At 47.5% G+C, this 18,814-nt stretch overlaps 1 protein-coding gene across 11 annotated transcripts in view; it reads right to left on the minus strand.

Annotated features, from left to right (window-relative positions):
• Positions 1–6,374: 6,374 nt before the first annotated feature.
• Positions 6,375–18,814, minus strand: part of ARMC9 (armadillo repeat containing 9) — a 100,780-nt gene continuing 88,340 nt past the window's right edge. For 4 of the 11 annotated variants that reach the window (XM_075938163.1, XM_075938168.1, XM_075938160.1 and 1 more), the window contains 4 exons: positions 17,593–17,689; positions 11,481–11,653; positions 8,917–9,023; positions 7,274–7,407 (listed from right to left, as the gene is read on the minus strand). In XM_075938163.1, the coding sequence (XP_075794278.1) occupies positions 8,959–9,023; positions 11,481–11,653; positions 17,593–17,689 (335 nt within the window). In that variant the 3' untranslated portion in view covers positions 7,274–7,407; positions 8,917–8,958. Of the gene's footprint in view, positions 7,408–8,916; positions 9,024–10,144; positions 10,343–11,480; positions 11,654–17,592; positions 17,690–18,814 lie in introns of those variants that run through there. The other 7 variants (XM_075938167.1, XM_075938170.1, XR_012906326.1 and 4 more) reach the window with 7 other exon arrangements.

Raw genomic sequence — 18,814 nt, forward strand, 5'->3', positions numbered from 1 at the left:
TGGATGAGAAGCTGGAGATGAGTTAACAGTGTGCCCTTGTAGCCAAGAAGGCTAATGGCATATTGGGGTGCATTAGGAAGAGCATTTCCAGCAGATCTAGAGAAGTGATTATGCCCCTTTATTTGGTGCTGGTAAGGCCACATCTGGAGAACTGTGTTCAGTTCTGGGCCCCCTACTATAGAAAGGATGTGGACGCATTGGAGAAGGTCCAGTAAAGGCAACCAGAATGATTGGGGTCTTGAGCACATGACCTATGAGGAGAGACTGGGGGATTTGGGCTTATTTAGTCTGCAGAAGAGAAGAGCGAGGAGGGATTTGATAGCAGCCTTCAACTTCCTGAAGGGAGGTTCCAAAGAGGCTGGCGAGAGGCTGTTCTCAGTGGTGACAGACGGCAGAATGAGGAGCAATGGTCTCAAGTTACATTGGGGGAGGTTTAGGTTGGATATTAGGAAAAACTATTTCACTAGGAGGGTGGTGAAGCGCTGGGATGGGTTCCCTAGGGAGAGGGTGGAATCTCCATACCTAGAGGTTTTTAAGTCCCAGCTTGATAAAGCCCTGGCCGGGCTGATTTAGTTGGGATTGGTCCTGCCTTGGGCAGGGGTTTGGTCTCTTCCAGCCCTAGGATTCTATCATTCTATGAAAACTTCAAGACAATGGGGAAATCGTATTTTTTTAAATTAAACATCCCTTCCTTCCTACAAGTCAGCACTCTCGGTGAACAAAGTAATTGACGTCCCTTAGAATTGTGTAGTATCATTGATACTCATAACAGAGCAGCATTTCTACTCTATCAACACAAGTCAGGGGGTTTCCTCACATTTACCTTTAGTGCCTTAGGATTTTAATGTTCATGGGTGTACACTAATGCTCTGGATTTGTGCAAGCTTAGAACTGGAGCAAGAGGGCCCGGTGGAATGCAGAGGTTGTAGGAGGAAGCAACTAATTTTTCTGAAGCCCTAGAATGTGGTCCTCAGACCAAAGTTTGGAAGGCATGAGACCCTTACAGAAAACCAGTTTGACTCAGGATCCTATATTAGACAGGATATAAATATTATAAGGAACAGAAAACTTCCCTCTTTGGGGCCTAAAACAATCAGTAACTTCCTGACAGCATCAGGTACTGATCACTGGCAGGTCACTGGATGAGATGAGCCATTGGTCTGACCGGGCAGGGTAATTCCTATGTTTTTTGATCAGGGTAAAAGTGTAAAACTAGCTCTGGGTTGCAAGGACAGAGGTCTCAGATCACATATTGCTTTACAATTCATTCCCCTCTGCTTTGCTCTTTTAACAAACTGCAGAAAGTCTTAAAGGAGTAGCCTGCAACTTGGAAAATGAGTAGTCCTCTGGCCCCTCAAGGTACATCTACATGGCATGCTTATTTTGAAATAAACTATTCCAGAAGAAACACTCTGAAATAGATTATTTTGAAATAGCACATGTACACTGCAGGGAAGCCTCAAAATTAGTCCAAGGCAGACTCCCCTAACGTAGACGTGCTATCTCGATTTAGAGCCCCAGGAGGCACTGGGGAGGAATAACTCAGAATGGCCCTGGTGAGGGGCTATTTCGAAATGGCACCAGTAGAGTGTCTACACAGGCCTTGTTTCAAAATAGCTATTTTGGAATAGGCGTTATTCCTCGTGGAATGAGGTGTGGAAATTTCAGAATCAGCCATCCGTTATTTCAAAATTATTTCGAAATAATGGAACGGCTGTGTAGACACTCCATTGTTACCTTGAAATAACAGTGCAGTGTAGACACACCCTTAGAGACGAACAAACATATATCGAGCATCATGAGCTTTCATGGGCAAAACCCACTTCCTCAGAGGAGGAGCTGGAGAGGAAATCTCAGGGAAGACCATCAAGATTTCACGGCAAGGTACGATTCTGACAACGTACCGAGAGCATTTAATTAAGACAAAGTGAGCTCGATTGTGGCCACTCTTCTTTTAATACAGAAAGGGAGGCCCATGGAGACCCTATGTGTCTCAACGTTGAACACTTCTCCCCAGCAAAGAGGAGTGTGTAATGGGCTGATTATCACCCATTGCCCAGCGAGGGCAGGAAGCAAATCAGTTCAGGGGCAAATAACGCAGGGGTGGGGAACCTCAGGCCCAGGGACTGGAGGTGGCCCCCGGCTTGCCTGGATCTGGCCCCCAAAGCTCAGAGCTCCCTCCAGCATTAGGAAGTCTGTACTGGTGCGCCAGCCCCCCCATGCTCCACCGCAGGGCTGGAGCACATGAAATCTACACGGCTGGGTCCCCTTAGGCGCTGGTGTGGGAGGGGAATGTGGGAAGTGTCTTTCTCCTCAGCCGGGGGGCCATGTCAAGTAAGGGTATGTGGGGCTTTTTGCTGCTCACCTGTGAGTGATCCCCAACTGATTTTCTGCGAGTCAGAGGCCCCGGGTTCCCGCCCCTGCTTTAAAGTGATGTTCAAGGGAGAAAAGACCCATCAAAGACTTGTTACTTCTTTTCAGCCTGCTGCCTCCCCTCAGTAACAGATCTGAAAGGAGGCCCTTTGGCTAGAATTGTCAGCTTGTATTTGGATTTGTCTGCCCAAACACATTGCGAGTTCCCCCGCCTCCACTCCCTTCCAGCCGCACTCGATCTAAGACACACATTATGAACAGAGAGCGGGAATGGGGGAGGGGGCAGAAAGAGTTAATCCGGGTTCTATTCTGTATCGGTATTGCTCGAGGAAATCTGCATGTCTCTCAACTGCTTTTCAAATGTAGCTGTAAAGACAGCGGGGCATTTCCTTCATCTGCATACTGCACCCTGACCTACAGTAGCAACTGGGTGGAATTTTCTCCATCACATTGCTTCCAAAAGTCAGGGGGAGAGGAGCTAAAAGCCCAAAACCCAGGCAGCGAACACCCCCAAATTCTCACCCCTCCTCTAATGTTTAAATCCACCCTTCTGCTACCAAGCAAATAACCTCCATGACATCAAGCTCATGCCATAAATGGCTTTCAATACAACACCCCAGAACTGCCATACCCAAACCACTGTGCAAATTCCCCCTGCTGTGCTCCCTTCAGTAATGCTACTGCTACAGAGACCATGGCCACGTCTACACTAGGGGCGCAACAGTGGCACGGCCCTGCAGAGCGTCCACCCCATCTACACGCCAGAGTGCAGATCCACCACTGTAGGAAATAAGGGATGTTTCTGTCAATACGTGACATCCACCTTCCCACGTGGCAGTACGTAGGTCCAAGGAAGAATTCTTCAGTCTACAGAGCTGTGGCCCCATGGAAGCATAGGTCAGCTTCGCTGTGGCACTCAGGGTGTGAATTTCTCAAGCCCCAGAGCACAACATAGCTTTGTTGACCTAACTTGTAAGTGGAGACCTGGCTTAAGAGCTAAATGAAAGGGCCACCTTTGTCTCTCAGACGTCAGGGACATGTAAAAACAAACAACTGAAACTGACTGAGCAAACCAACAAAAGGAATTAAGAATATCCATTCAGAAGAGAACACCTGTTTTTAAAGGAAGCATAAATCCTCCTCCATACAGAAATCAAACACTCTACTTAATTGTTAACACAGACAGACAAAAGATAAAATTAGGCCAAAGGGATAACAAAGTAGCTTTATCTAGAACAGTGGTTCCAAAACATTTTGGCATCACATCCCCTTTTTGATTTTGAAAAACCCTCATGCCGCCCCCCAAAAATAGCAAAACTTGTTGAGCGCAAAAAAAAAAAAAAAAAAAAGGAACTGACCAGGGCAGCAAAACTTGATGGGGCGGGGGGAGGGAGGGGGGGGAGGAGGGCTGGGTCGCCTCGTGCGCCCCATGGAATTTCTTCACACCCCCCAGTTTGGGAACCCATGATCTATAATGTGGTATAATCTCACACAGCCTTTTAACCCCGGAAAGCTTTCCTTTTCTGATAATGTGGAAGTCCTGTATTTGCTTCCTGTAAACACAAATACAGCTGGTGTAAGCAAGCAACGAAGCCAGCTCCATTCAAGCGGGCATTCTCCACTGCTCTGATTATAGATTCATTGTGAACACGCTTTACTAACCAGCAGCCTTTTGAGAGTATGTGAAAGTGACTAACTTCCTTTAGGCACGAGGTGTAGAATTTATTGCATGCGTGTTTCCTCTTTTCCTGCCTGGCTACCCGTAACCCTTTATTAACAGCAATACTTACACTTACTAGCCTGCAAAAGTTCTGCCTGTATGTTTGACATTCTGATTTTTCCACGAAGAAGGGTGCTTTACCAGCCTCTATCAGGAACTGCATTGCCGCAAATTTAAATACCCACACGTGGTCCGTGTCTAATGAATTACTCAGGTGAACCGAGGATCGCACAAAAATAGTCTGATAAGGTCTGCTAATTATAGACTGACATTCCAAAATGTAAACTGGCGCAAAGTGAGGAAAGTCCATAGAGTTCTGTCAAGGCCACTGTCAGAAAGAGCGATTTCGCCCCACCCCGGGGCTTGTTGATTTGGGCTCAATTCTGTGAGGTGCTCTGTGCCCTCAATTTATCCTGACCCTCAGTTGGTGCAATTCAGTGTCACTCCACTGACTTCCACAGGTTCCAAGCTAGAAGGGACTGTTGTGCTCAGCTAGTCCGGGGTCTCTATTTACAGCCCATGGCCATCTACGAACTAAGCATATTCACAATCTGGCCTAGGAGACACAACAGCCCAAGGGGGGCTTACCTGTCCCCAGGCCAGTCTCCCTCATGGCAACCTATTCCTCAGAAGGATGGGGCCTTGCAGATTAATGGGCGGGGGCCTGGACTCAAGTTTTAAAATGATAGAGGACGGAGGTCAAAGAGGGTTCACAACCACTTTTAGCCCCATACACACGGGGAACTCTAAGACCTGCTGATTTCCTGAGTATGTTACCCCTCCTGTGGGCAAATTACAATTACAATGTGATCTGCTCTTTCCACTATATTGCAAACTCATCAGTGTTTGCCCAATTCCAAAATGACGTCTGATTTCCCAGGGCTTGGGTTTGGTTACCCACTTTACCGCCCCCTCTGAAGTAAACTGGCAACGTTTCACTGTGCTCAGCGGACCTGATGCTAATCAACACTAACTGAGGAACTGACTCTGGGTGTGTAATATCACCCCAGGCTGAAACTTGCCATCCAAGGTCTAAAGCCAAGTGTAACATTTTTGTTCCGCTCAATATAAACCATGAGGACAAGGCACCCATTTCATTCCTATGGGAAAGGGGTGACATGTTTGCTTCAAAGGCAGTGGGCCAGCCAATCAAACCTCCACCAGGTTCATTCTAATTTGCAAATGCTGTTGCGTTACCATGTCGGAGGTTTTCCACTTGCTTTCCTCACATGGCAATCGCAGCACAAACAGCCTCAAGCTCCCCTCTCTCCCCTCCTGCCTTGGTGTTTGCTGTTGGAAAGCGAGCACGTTAAAAAGTGAAACAGCCCTGGCTGTGCCACAGCCCTGCTCCACTCAGGGGCCGGACTACAAAGGCAGATTTGGAAGCAGGCTTCTTGGCTTGGTTTCTATCCCTGCTGACAGATGAGCCAGAGGATGTTATTGACAAGCCGGTCCTGGTGGCTACTGCAGTGCTTCCTGAGCGCTGCTAGGTTTCAAAGAATGAACAGAACAGCTTCTGCATCATCAATCACCACTAGGGTTAACTGCTCTAGTTCTTATTCCATGACTGGCCCCTCTCTTCCACCATCCACTGGGCATTTACCGAAGAACAGCTCAAGCCTGTTTTAAGAAAACTGGTTCCTGTGGAGATTTGACAGGATGGAACAGTTGAGTGTTCGGAAGTGCCAGGCCAGGCGTGCTACAGAGGGCATCACAGGGTCGAGGCAGGACACCCAGGCGCACATGCCGGAAGGAGGTGTGGAGGAAGAATTGCTCGGTCGTGGCTTGGGGCTTTTAAGGAGAACGCAATCCTTCATCCCGTGCGAGGAAGCCGCTTTGGCACAGGGTGGGGTTTCGCAGGAAGAGTGCGCCACAAAGGGCTGCTGAATAGTTCCCTACTATGTCACTCATTTGGGCCCCAGCCCAACATTCCCTCAGTTGCCCCTCCCCAGGCAAATGCCCTATCCGCTAGGCCATTCCAGAACCCACCCCCTTTCCCTGCCTTCAGGGCATCCCTTATCCGGCCTTCCCAACCAGGGAACCAGCTCCATCCCTGGGACGGCCCATTTTCTATTTCTTCAGCCAAAGGGAGCAAGCACGCAATAATCCCAGGAAAAGATCTCTCTGTCTCACACCACCCACCCCTCAAATTAAGAGGATGCACGGAATTTGCGTTTTTACCAAGAATCTCGAGTTTTTACATATTGCGAAGATAGAAAAATTGACAGCAGAAACTCCTTTATCGGAGCCTCCCTTATCCAGCTCCCCATATTAACCGAAGTGGGGCTGCCAGCCTTGGGCGGTGGGGCTGAGGCTTCAGCTGGGCTGCTATAGTCACTATTAGATCTGATAAACAGGGATCCACAGGGTAGAATACAGACACAGAAGCTTTTGGTGTCTACAAGAAATACAACCTGCATTTCTATGACTTTTGTTTTATTTTAGTTTAAAGACTGATGGCTTTGAACTTGCTTACAAATCGTAACTGGATCAATAAAACACTTGCGTTCACTTCGACATAGCGTGACCAGGGAAACTAACGCTCAGCATTTTGTTTTCACCACACGAAACCTTGGATTTTTAAATATTATTTATTCGAGAATTTTTTTGGGGGGGACGAGGGGGTTCTGACAGAAAATTAGGATCCCTGTTGAAGCCCCCAGCACAGATCCCTGCAGGCCAAGTTCAGAGCTCACTTGTAGGCTTGGAAGCCCCATGAAGGAACGGATTGTGCGCGGTGTTAGTCAGGTTGGAACCAGACATGTTGTCGGTCTTGGCTGCTGCTGTTTCCCTGCACTTAGATCTTCCATCCCCGCAGCTCAGAAAGAAAGGGCTAGCTAAAACAGCGCGTGTCAGCACTTGGTCCAGGGAACAACATGTAAACAATACACCTCATCCAGCTGTCTGGACAGCTCATTGCATCAGCTCTGCAGACCTTCTCCCTGGGGGAGGGGGGGGGGAGACATGCACATCATGTGTTTAAATCTACTCAGCAATGTTGCTCCAGAATAAGTTATTAGGAATAGTGGGATTTGTACATCTTCCCAATCCACCGGCCTCTGCTGCCGGAGATGTGCTGCTACGCAAACTCGGATTCCTGACAAGGTCTCTTGTTTTTGCCAACAGCGGCCGCATCCCATCAGATAATCCCTGATTCATTGTGCAAGGGCAGCACTGATACCTCATTCTCCTCTCAGGCACCGGCCAGTGCAGTGAGGAGTCTTGTTACAGGATGCTGCTACCTGTGTCCTGAGGGATAAGACAGGTGCTTCCTGACGAAAGGAACTCATCTCACTTCCTGGAGGACTGGCTGCCTGCAGAAGGGGGGTAAGAAAGGGCTGTCAGTTGAAAGCAGAACTGATCGGTGGACAGGCTCAGCCTATGGGGAACACATGTTCAGCCTGGATGCCTGCAGAGAGAAAATGCACAAAGGCAACTTCAACCACAAACGTTACAACTCGAAAACGTGGGCTGGGTCATGACAGGCAACGGCATTGATCTTCTCTGAGCTCTCACCTATTAGCCAAATAGGACAGTCACCATTGCTGGACAATGGGACGCTGGTTTAGGGGCTGGTGTTTTCACAAAGAAATTTGACTTTTGTTTGTGTATTGCAGTAGCATCCAGCTGTCCCAGCAGAGATCAGATACAGCACAGACACCCAGTAAGAGAGCCCCCATCCCAAGGAACTCATGCTCAAAAGAGCCACTGTGAAAGAAAGGAAGGAGGGATTGTTCTCCTGTTACAGATCCGAAGCCGAGCACAGATTGAGTTAAAGAATGTAACTAGATCGTCTGCGGCAGAGCTGGTAATTTAGTACAGATCTGAAGTCTCAGTTCAGGGCCTTAACTGCCAGCCCATGTGTCCTCCCTGCACAAGTGGGAAGTGCAACTCGCAAAAGCCTCAAAGCTGAGGGAACTTTGTTTTTGTGGTTACATCTGTGCAGGCAGTCCCAATAACGTCACTACCTGTGCAGTGCTCCAAGGAGGGTGAAATTTGGGCCACAATGGGGAGCTATCCCCATGCTACGCACACGCACAGAACACTTACCATGTGCCCTCATTTGCTTCAAGCAAAAAACTCAAGCAGGCAAAGGGAAAGTGTACATTAGAAGCTAGAGACAGGAGTCCCGGCTCGTACATCCATACACACTGGCTCTCCCTACTAGAAACAGCAGGGTGGCTGGAATGGAGCAAGTATGTAGCCAAAACACAGGGCTCAGGAGGATATGCACTTGGGTGACAACAGGCAAAGACGCCAGCCTGGGAGATTACACTGATCATAGCTGTATTGGACAATCAACTTTCCTCATCATCGTGGCCAGTGCCTGCTCTCTCTATAACCCGCCCTCAGCCTCCATGACTCGCACTGTGGGCTGAGAGCAGATTTTTAAAAGGATTTAGGTGCTTTGGAAAATCCCCGTAGACACCTGCCTGCATCTTCAGACGCTTCACTACTTCAGAAAATCTGGCCCTTAGCCCATGTATCTTAATTGTCCCCTCTGTAAAATGGGCACAAAGATGCACTCCCCTATCAAACACCCGTGTGAGGGAGGGGGGTTAATTTGTTAATACCTGTGAAGGGCTTTGCAAAGGCAAAAGGTTGTCATGGTGTTGGGTTGTTGTAGATACAGATCTCACTAGGGGCCAGCCCAGCCAGTTTGGTCTGGTTCTAGTTAGTTCTGTGTTATGGAATAAATGGACACTCGCAACTGCTCAAGTTCTCTGTGTTTCCAGTGATTAATTTCTAAACTGTGGAACTCCAAACGATACAACAGTTGTGCACATGGTAAAGATACCGAAAGTAATGTTTAGGGAAGATACCTGTCGGAAGCCCCTGGACTGCTTTGAGATCTCAGCCGTTACTTACAGGATAATACAGTGAATAGCAAAAGAGGCCCCAACTAACAGCAAAGTTAGTGCCAGGGAATCTGTAACCAATGAAAAAAACAAAACAAACAAACAAAACCACTAATAAGCCTAACATAGAGCCTCTTTTCAGCACTGAGATAGGGAACTGACTGTTACGTGTTCAGATGTATCCACTGTGTACGTTAGGGATGTTTGCGCGAAGTCATTTACATGATTAACCAATAACCTGATACAGAGGCAGCAGCACGGGGGAGGAGAGGCAGACGTGAGACGGTACGTCCAGGAAGCAGCTTGCACGTATCAGTTCCCATGGAGCCGCCTGGCCCCCTGCATTGCTGCCTCTTTATCAGAGGCATGGGGGAAGAGGGGGAGACGGGTGCAAGCACCGGCTCCCACCTGTCCCCCCTTTCCCCGCATACAAATGTGTAATCACTAAACAAAAATCCAGTGGTTACACAATACATGATAGTTAGCATCCCTAGTGCACATAACTTCAAGATGGACACCCAGGGCAGGAATAACAGATTTATTTCCCAGGGATATCTGAGCCTGTGGAGAAGCCCAAGTGACTCAAACCTCTGATCACATTCCGTTTTGATGCGATTTCGAACCAAGTTGCACTGTACACTGGATAAGGGATTCCCTTCAAAGCCCCTCACTGAGCACTTAGAACTAGGCAGGGCGTAGACAGGAATAATCTTTCATAAAACGAGCACAACCAGGAGCATGAATTCACGCCAAGCTCCCTGCTGCCTGGAGAAGCCTGACACATGGACAGCGTTTCCTTGTGTGCGTGCGTGCTGCACTCTCCCCTTTTCCAGCAGTGCTTCCCTTTCAACCGGCAATGACAGGAGCGAAACAGGAACTGGGGAAGGATTCTTGACTATTAGCACCATTATTGATTCAAGCAGGACAGGGCTTGTATTACAGGAAACAGCAAGCACTTAGGTCAAAGCTCAAGGGAGGTGCAGGCAGCAGGAATACAATGGGGTCAAGCAGGATCTAGAGGAATGAACATGGAACTGCTCTCCAGGAATTCTCATCCCCATTCTAATCCTGGCTCTGCCATTGACGCACCATGTACAGTCCCAGCTCTGCCACTAATTTACTATGTAACCACACTTCACCTTTGGGCTTCAATTTTCCCATATGTAAAATGCTGTTAAGGATACTTCTGTACCTGGTGCTGGGGGAGGGCTAGGAGCATTGCACCGCTAATTAATACTTGCAAAGCACGCCAAGATCTTCAGATGAAGTGCGACAAAACTGCAAATGATGATGATGATGATGACATGCTTGTAATAAGTGCACAGCTAGCAGGTGCGTTCACATTTATTAATGCTGGCTCCAAAAATATGCTCAAGTTTTGGAAAAATATCTACAAAAAAGACAGGAGTGTTTTTAATTGGAGTTAAAATCCTACCAAGGAGCTGACAGTTTGTGGTTTTCACGAGTTGGAAAATACAGAGAAAGATCTACCCCCGCTCCCCACCCCGGTAACTGAACCCACAGACTTGTATGAAAATTACAAAATGTCCTGTCCTCACTATGCTAACTTGAGTGAAGAACGCACCTTCTCTCCTAGTGAAGACACAGCCCTTTGACGCCTTCAGATCTGCTGACAGGCACTAACAGCTGGGCAAGCATTTGGGAGTCAGCAGGGGCACTCACTCACTGGGGAGTCAGAAGAGCTAAGAATATTAAAGCAGGCTTGAAGCTTCTTTCCTTTCCACCTTCTTGGCCCTCACATCCTTCTTTCTTTCTTCTTCTTTGCGCTGTTCTCCTCTCTTCTAGAGCCTGGGCAGGCAAGTTACACTGACTTCCTTCAGGCTTCCATGCAACAGGCCATATTGAAAGATGGTTCACAGATTATAAACCCAGAAGGGACCTCTGTAATCATTTTTAGTCTGGCTGTTCAAGCTACACATCAGTGAGTGGGGATGAGCCAAAGGAAGAAAGGAAGTTAAAACGATTTGAAAGAAAGTCTAATGTGGGGGCTGAAAAAAGGTTTAAATGCCACTTAGGTTCACCTCTGAAACTGACCACCTTCTATACCAAAAGCAGGAAGGAGATTGGATCTAAATGCTGACATGACCGTCTAGAATTATGAGCAAGCCAGCAGGCTGTAATTTTAAGGTTGTATGTCCAACAGTGGATAACTACATAGTCATATACTGCCAGGACATTTACAGCACATACCACCATTAAGGTGACTGCTGCAAAGCTGCCTTCTTTCCTCCCTAAACATAGACTCATAGACTTTAAAGTCAGAAGCGGCCATTATGATCATCTAGTCTGACCCCCTGCACAACGCAGGCCACAGAATCTCACCCACCCACTCCTGGAATAATCGTCTCGCCTATATCTCAGATATTGAAGCCCTCAAATGGTTTAAAGACCCCAAGATGCAGAGAATCTTTCAGCAAGTGATCCGTGCCCCATGCTACAGAGGAAGGTGAAAAACCTCCAGGGCCAGAGACAACACAGAGACAACTTAGAGAGAGGTTTTCACTTACTCTGCCTGCTCCTTGTAGATGATCCCGAAGAACTAGGCCGGCTTGTTTGCTGGGGCCCAGACTGAGAGAACTGTGGTGCGATGGTTGGGATCTTTCCCCTTCTGTGGCTAGGACTCTGTGCTTCAGGAGTGCGGGGGACCCTAGGTTTGCTGGTGAAGGCAGAGCAAAACTCACTGCAGGGAGAGGCAGAAAGCGTTAGAACGTTCAGGTTTTTACATCACGGGACAGAACAGGCGCAGAACACCGGGGTGGTGGTAGGGGGGTCTAACAGCAGTTTACATGCCTAGTCAACCAAATCCCATTGCACACCCTCACAAACACAGTGTTAGAAATACTGTCCAAGTCAAGGGAGGGCACAGATGGAAATGAACATGGCACCCGAAGAAGCACACGCCTTACTAAGAAGCCACATTCCCTTCTGTGGCTCGTACGTCTTCCACCGTACATTATCCAGATCAGAAACACAGAACCAATTCATCTGAGGTGCTACGACAGCGCTGCAGAGCTGAATCAACGGCTTTCACGTCATTTTACAATTGCACTGTTATTTTTCTTGTGCATCTCATCTAGATGCCAGCCCTGAAAGATGCAGAGATTTCTCAACTCCTGTTTAAGTTAATGACACGTGTAGGCACGCCGCACCTCACAGGTCTCCCCCGTTCATGTGGGTCATGGTACGCTCAGAGCTAAATTCCCTTGGCGCTCTCTCAGCTGTGTAATCCACACATTTCTTGATTGTATTACGAGCCTCTTTAATATCTGCCCTCATTGAACTACCCTCTGCCCTAAGTTCAGTTCCATTTAAAGTTTAGCTAGAGGGTAGGCAAGGATAAAGTCTCCGGGGCAGTATTCTTGTGAAGGGCATGGCAGTTATTAGCACGTAGTGGTGAACAATCTGGAGGCACCTGGCCAGTGACCCAAGAGCTGATTGACGGAGTATTCTTGTTCCGGAGCTATATTAACTTATTACTGAGCCTCACCAGAAAAGGCCGAACAACATCAGCAAGAAAAAGACCAAGACAATCACCTTTAGAAGGAAACAAAACGGGAGCCTGAAAACCGCCAACCGGCAATAGGTAATTAAAGTGATAGCTGGGGAGCCTCTTTTGGGCCATCAAAAGAAGCCATTGTGAGGGGCAGGAAGAGCGATTAGGAGGATTTGAAGACGTCTAATCTTCCACTCTGGCTGGAATGCTGCTGAGTCGCCAGGGAGCAGCTAGTCCCTCGCTGCTGTTGCACCTTGAGCAGAGATGCCTTAGCAAACATTTCATTTCGTTTGTACATTACATTCATTGTCCAGGATTTTGCTTTTGGGAGCACTAGCCACAAGTGCCACCGCCTTGCTAATCAGTTAACAGTCTGCTCTGAACAATCTTGGTAGCTAAGATTTCTCTCCGATAGGCCTTCCCTTGCCTCTTCTTTATTGTCCTTCGTTATCATTTCAAAAGATCACACAGTGTAGGGAAAAAACTTTTACAAAAAGAGGACTCTGATTGGCCAAAACAAAATTCCAAGCCTCCCTTACAAAAGATCACAGGGGCTTAGAACCAACAGAAGCAATTTGAATGTTTCTGTCCACAAAACAGTTTCATTGGCATCTCCTGTTTGCAACTTTTATCTCTTGGTTTCAACTCCTTTCCTTTTTGATATTCCAGTGATGTGTTTGTTACATTTCTCAGATGTGGATAATCATCAGGATGCTAATGACAACCCAAAACAAGCCCTAAACCAGCTGTGCACCCTTTGAACAGAAAGCAAGCTCTCTTATTCCTCAGTCCGCAGGCTCTCTAACAAGTCTAGATTTTAAATTCGGCATGTTAAAAAGCCCTTGAACAGCCATTAAAGATCTCCCTGGAGATTAGATAGAGGAACCTGAATAGCTATACTGTAAAAAGCACACTTAAGAAACAATGCAAAACAGCGCAATCAAAATTCATGTCTTTGCAAAGGAACAAGCAGGAGAGGCCAGGCAATAAATATGCAAAGAGCATAGCCCCATACAAAACCTCTCATGCTGAAAGCTAAATCTATGGAGCCAGGCCTACCCATGGGGTAGAGAGGCAGTAAAAGGGTAGTTGCACCAGGGCCTGGGGCTCCCGCCTGCTGTCAAGCCCTTTAAATTGCTGCTGGAACGCTGCCATTATGCTACACTCCGGGTGGCATGGAGGGCTCTTCGGCCCTGCCCCTTCTGCCCAATGCTCCGCCTCTTACGGGAATACCTTCCCCCACTTTACCCAGGGGCCCGCAGAGGCTGTTGGTGCCCTTACGTGGAGCATATATGGCAAGTGTTTATAGTAGATCCCCAGGTGTTCACATGTGCACTGGACCTCAGCCTTGCGTCAAATATCAAATACCCCAAACCCAATGAAAAGAGAATTAGCTAAAGATCTCCTATTGTCTAGCATAGCAACTGGCTGTTGTGTGTATAATAATTAGAGTTTAATTACAGAGGTGATGACGACTAATAAGTCATAGGAAAATAATTAGCAGTGCCTCCTCTTTTGTTCTATAAATGCCAAGGTGTTACCTGGCCATTTCACCTTGAATAGTCTCTTACAATGTGCGTTAACTACTTACGCTGAACAATTTGTTCCACCTTGTTTTTAGTTGTGATACCCGAACATCTTTTTCCAGAGCTGAAAGAGTACTCTGTGTCTGTCCCTTTCCCAAACAGAAACTCGTCCAATAAAGATATTACCTCACCCACCTTGTCTTCCATCAAAGGAATTATTTATGACAACATACTGCCATACAGAGTACACATCACCTTAGCATGTCATCAGAACTTAACCCTGCATCTAGATCAGGCTGGGCAATATTTTTTGATGGGGTGCCCCCTCCAAGATTTTGGAAAGTGGCCGCACTCTTCCATGGTATTAATGGAGGAGGTGCGGGGTCTAGGATGGAGGTTGGGTGCAGAAGGGAGGTCGGGGTGGAGGCTGGGGTAAAGGATTGGGGTGCAGGAGGGAGACTGGAGTGTGGGAGGGAGTTTGGGCGAAGGAGGTGGTTGTGACCTCGGGCAGGGGACTGGAGTGCAGGGGTTTGGGATGTGACCTAGGAGAGGAGGGGATTGTGATCTGGAGCAGGAGATTGGGGTGCCAAATCTGAGAGGGGGTATGGGTGCATGTGGAGTAGTGGGGCAGGACTGTTGGGCAGAGGGTTGGTGAAGGGAGGGGCTAAGGTGCCAGAGGCAGGTTCTTGCCAAGAGACTTACCAGCCTGCCTGCCTGCAGGGCTCAAGACTTGCAGAGCTCAGAATGTTTCTGCCTCCTCGGCCATGTGCTTAAGTGAGTGAGCGAGCAAGAGGGCTGTGCTTTGTGGCTGCCTGTTATTCAAACAGGCACCTCTCATTGGCCAGTGTGTCTAGAAACTGGCCAATGGGATTGTGCTGGGGGTGGGAGTAGCATCTGGATCTTCCCCCCTCCCCTCCAGACTCAAAGAGAAAGTGTCCTGCAGCTGCATTTCTGAGCAGCGTGCAGGGCTGCGGTGCAAGCAAGGGAGCCTGCCTGGGGTTCCCCACTGCCACCGTGGGCTGGATCCAGTGGCTTGGCAGGCCAGATGTGGCCCACAGGCCCTATTTTGCCCAGGTCTGATCTAGAAGAAACAAATCCATTTGCTTTCCCAGTAGCAAGCAGCCTGAAGCCAGAGAAACAACTGGAGAAGAAAATATGCATAATAAATTCAAGGATCAATCAAGAGATGTGGTAGTGTTTGACTGCGTGCAGATTAAGCAGGGCCTTGTTTTCTCCAAAGTTGAATTTCTAGGTAATTTCACTAGACAATTAAAAATGTGACATTAGGGAGGTATCCAAACGTCCTCTCTTTTCTGCAGGTGCTGAAAGAAGGACATAAGATACTAAAATAACAGATTGAAAAGTGGTATTGAAGCAAATGTTCAAAGTTAAGACATGTGTAAGTTTACAATAATAGGGATAGTGAATTCGGGGGTCAAAGGGAAACAAGAACGCATAACCCACGTTAAAAGCAATAGGCGTAACCCGCCTTGTCCTGGATGTAGGTGGGGTAGTTTATAAATCTCAGTCAATAAGTGTCCTTGGGGGCACCATGCATAAAGCTAATGCATAGAGGTCTTAGTCTCTAGCTAATGGGTGGATCGCGCCCCGCAATAATTACACTTGCTCTTCTCCAAATATAAATACATCTTCAGCCAGTCAGAAGCCAGCTGATTTAGAAGTGTTCAGTTTACTATTGAATTATTAGGACTAAAATAGTTTTTGATTGGCTAAAACCACAACAGACCTGTTAGTCAAATGGCCGCAGTCTATACTGAGCCAATCGGAAGCCGCATATTAATAAATGTACAATGGGCAACTGTCAGGTCGTCATCCATGAGCTAAAACGAAATCTGTGGCAATGGAAATAAAGCCATTGCAAGATGAATTGTCAGAGCCAGTGACCCTCACTTGTTTCTCAGTTTGGTTTAATACCGGTGTAAATTCATTAACCTCAGTGGGGTTATTCCAGATCTCCATTACTCTGAGCAAGAGAGGGATTAGGCCCAGGGTCCCTGGCATGGAAATAGAACAATTCTCAGTACATATTTTTCCATACATGTGTTGGCATGTATGTAGCAGGGACATTCACTCTTCTGTTCATTGTTAGAACCAGTGTACTGAAGTATTTAGCCAGTTGAGGAAACGAGATATTGGAACAAAAGGCATGCCTGGCTTCTGCAGAAGCACCGGATTGATTTAGCTCCTCTGATGCAGAAAATCCAGCGCATTGTTTGCTTTTCAAATGGCTACATTCCAAGAGCCATCACTTCAGGCTGCTCTTGTACATACAAATCACTACCAACGGGGGGGAGGGAAGGGAGAAAAATCTCATCATGGGTGAGATTTCACTTTTAGTGTAAAACAAGAGAACAGCTGTGCGTGCAGGCAGGGTGCTGAGAAGGGGGAAGGATGCTGTCAGTTCGCACCTTGCTGCACTCCAGCGTGAGAGAGAGACAGCCGGCTTTGTGTGATGCAAAGGAGGAACCGTGGATCCTTGCACTTCCTTCTGATGAATCATTTAAGTTTGTAATGGTTCCTCCGTTACCACGGAGACGGGCAATTCAGAAATACAAATAATACCGCGGCTGCGGAGCAACAGAATCTGACCGTTACACGTCCCAGCAGCGCTAAACTGTTGGCAGCAGAAAATTCTCAGATCTCTTCAATGGGGCTTGAGAAATTAAGGAAATAACTGGGAGCTCATGCAACATAGAAACAGAAAGCTCCAGCCATGGAGCCCAATTCTCAGAAGGTCGACTGCAACTCAAGTCTATGGTCCAGGACATCTAAAAGTTGGCCCCAGATGGGAAGAAGTTATACCAAGCCTAACGGATCCACACCGTTATCCGTTCAGCATCTATCCTCGGACACGCTATAGCCTCTTGCTCCGAGTCAGTGCTTTAAATCTGTCCCGCGTCCGACATCAGCAAAAGTTGTCACCACCCCGTGGTCATTTGAGGGACTGTATAGAAAAAGATGGTGGGTTTCAAGGTCCAGTTCCTAGTAGGGAAGGACCCTCAAAGCTAATCAATTGCCGTGCATGACAAAGCCTTGCAGCGAGGGCAAGCAGTAATGATCCCTTCGGGTTAGGCATGGGCACTCTGATGGGAGAACTTGCACTGAGGCTGTCTGGAGTCAATGGAAACTCAAAGGCTCCAGGCAGCAGGGCTGTCAGCTCAGCATCTTTCAACCATTTCTACACCCCACCTTAGTGTTTAAATCCTCTTCTTTTTGCAATTTAATCCCTGTCGTGTTCCCAAGGGCTCTGGCTCCCGATTTTTATAATAAATGATTTTTTTTTCTGCACTGTAAGTCATCCAAGGATGGGACCAGGATATATTTGCAGCGACAGTATTGAGGGTTATGGGCAAATGAAATCTGTTTGCTTTAGATTTCTTTTGTTCTGGTTCAGATTTTTAAAACTAAATTGCTGCCACTGGCAGAGCGAAGAGTATTTTGTTTGGCAGGTGTCAGCACAGCTGTGTCACTCCACACTACATCATACAGCAACTGGCTTCCCAACAATATGGAATTAGCTGGTAACCACACGGACTCCTTCCCTGTTTCCTGATACTTGGCAACCCTTTATAATCATACCTGTATGATAGCCCATTAACTCTGTCCTGGGCGAACTCAGTGGATTGGGCTGACGGGTCTTCAGTAACTGCTGGGGTGTGCTGATCCATTCTGAGACCTGCGGAGAACAACCTCCGATGAGCTGCTGTTTGAAAAGAGGTCATGTTTCAAGCCAGAGGTGTCACTTTCCAAATTGCAAGTAAACACACTTAAGCCATTTGAGTCCCCCTTACACATTCTGTATTAGGCCAGTGGGAATTCACAGGCTACAAGGAGCAGGCACTTAAAGACCCCACTGTCAGCACCGTGTTAGTTATGTCATTTGCTCATGACATTGGACTGCCCTCCCTGGGTGCAGCACTAGAATGAATAAACCAGAATTGTGCACGAAGTCAGTTTTCTGAGAAAGGTGGATGGCATTAGACACGCAAATTCAACGGAAGTGAAAAGAGGCTGGTGGCTAAATTCCCTCACTTAGGGCATGTCTTCGATCCAGTGGTGATCTATTTAATGCGTCAAGCACTGATGGAGAAGAAGCGGAGTGGATGGGAGCGTGTCAGCTGCGAAGATCCTGCGCTAAGCAGACTTAAGGACGTAGGCATTAGCTGCGTTAGTCATGTTGCTGAAGTTGCGTAACTTAGGTTGACAGCCTGTGGTAGTACAGACAGGCTGTAGAACACACACGCCTGGAGCATCTTCTGTTGGTGCTCACTTAAGCGATTGCTCTCGTGCTGAAACCAGGACACAGAGTGGGACATGGTCAGATCAGCTGGAAAGAGCTTTCTAGTACGTCTCACGTTCTGTGCAATGATCAGACTTGAAGTCACAAGGTCTCCACTTTAAGGCTGCCAACAGCTGTCAGAAGGTCATCCCCACCATGTTCTGATCATATTGCTAAATGGGAGGGGTGTGGTTCGAGTTAGATCCTTACTAGGCAGGAGGGGGATTCCCAGGTAGCTGAAGATCCAGGTATGGAAGGGTTTGAGAGGCGGTTAAAGTGGGCAAAATGTCTTGGTGCAAGGGCAGGCCCTTACTTGTGACTCTGATTGCTGATGCTGGATCACACTGATCCAACTTTTGAATGGTTTGTCCCATCCAGACGTTCACTATTGGTCAGTCCCTGACCATTTCATAACTCCACTGCATTAAACCCAGGGACACCGCAGCCCTGGGCTGATCACAATGAATGTATAAAAAAAAACCAATCAGGTTTCTAGTACAAGGGCAAAACTTAACTAGCTGT

The sequence above is a fragment of the Pelodiscus sinensis genome, chromosome 10, assembly GCF_049634645.1.
Source record: "Pelodiscus sinensis isolate JC-2024 chromosome 10, ASM4963464v1, whole genome shotgun sequence".
Taxonomy (NCBI): Eukaryota; Metazoa; Chordata; order Testudines; family Trionychidae; genus Pelodiscus; species Pelodiscus sinensis.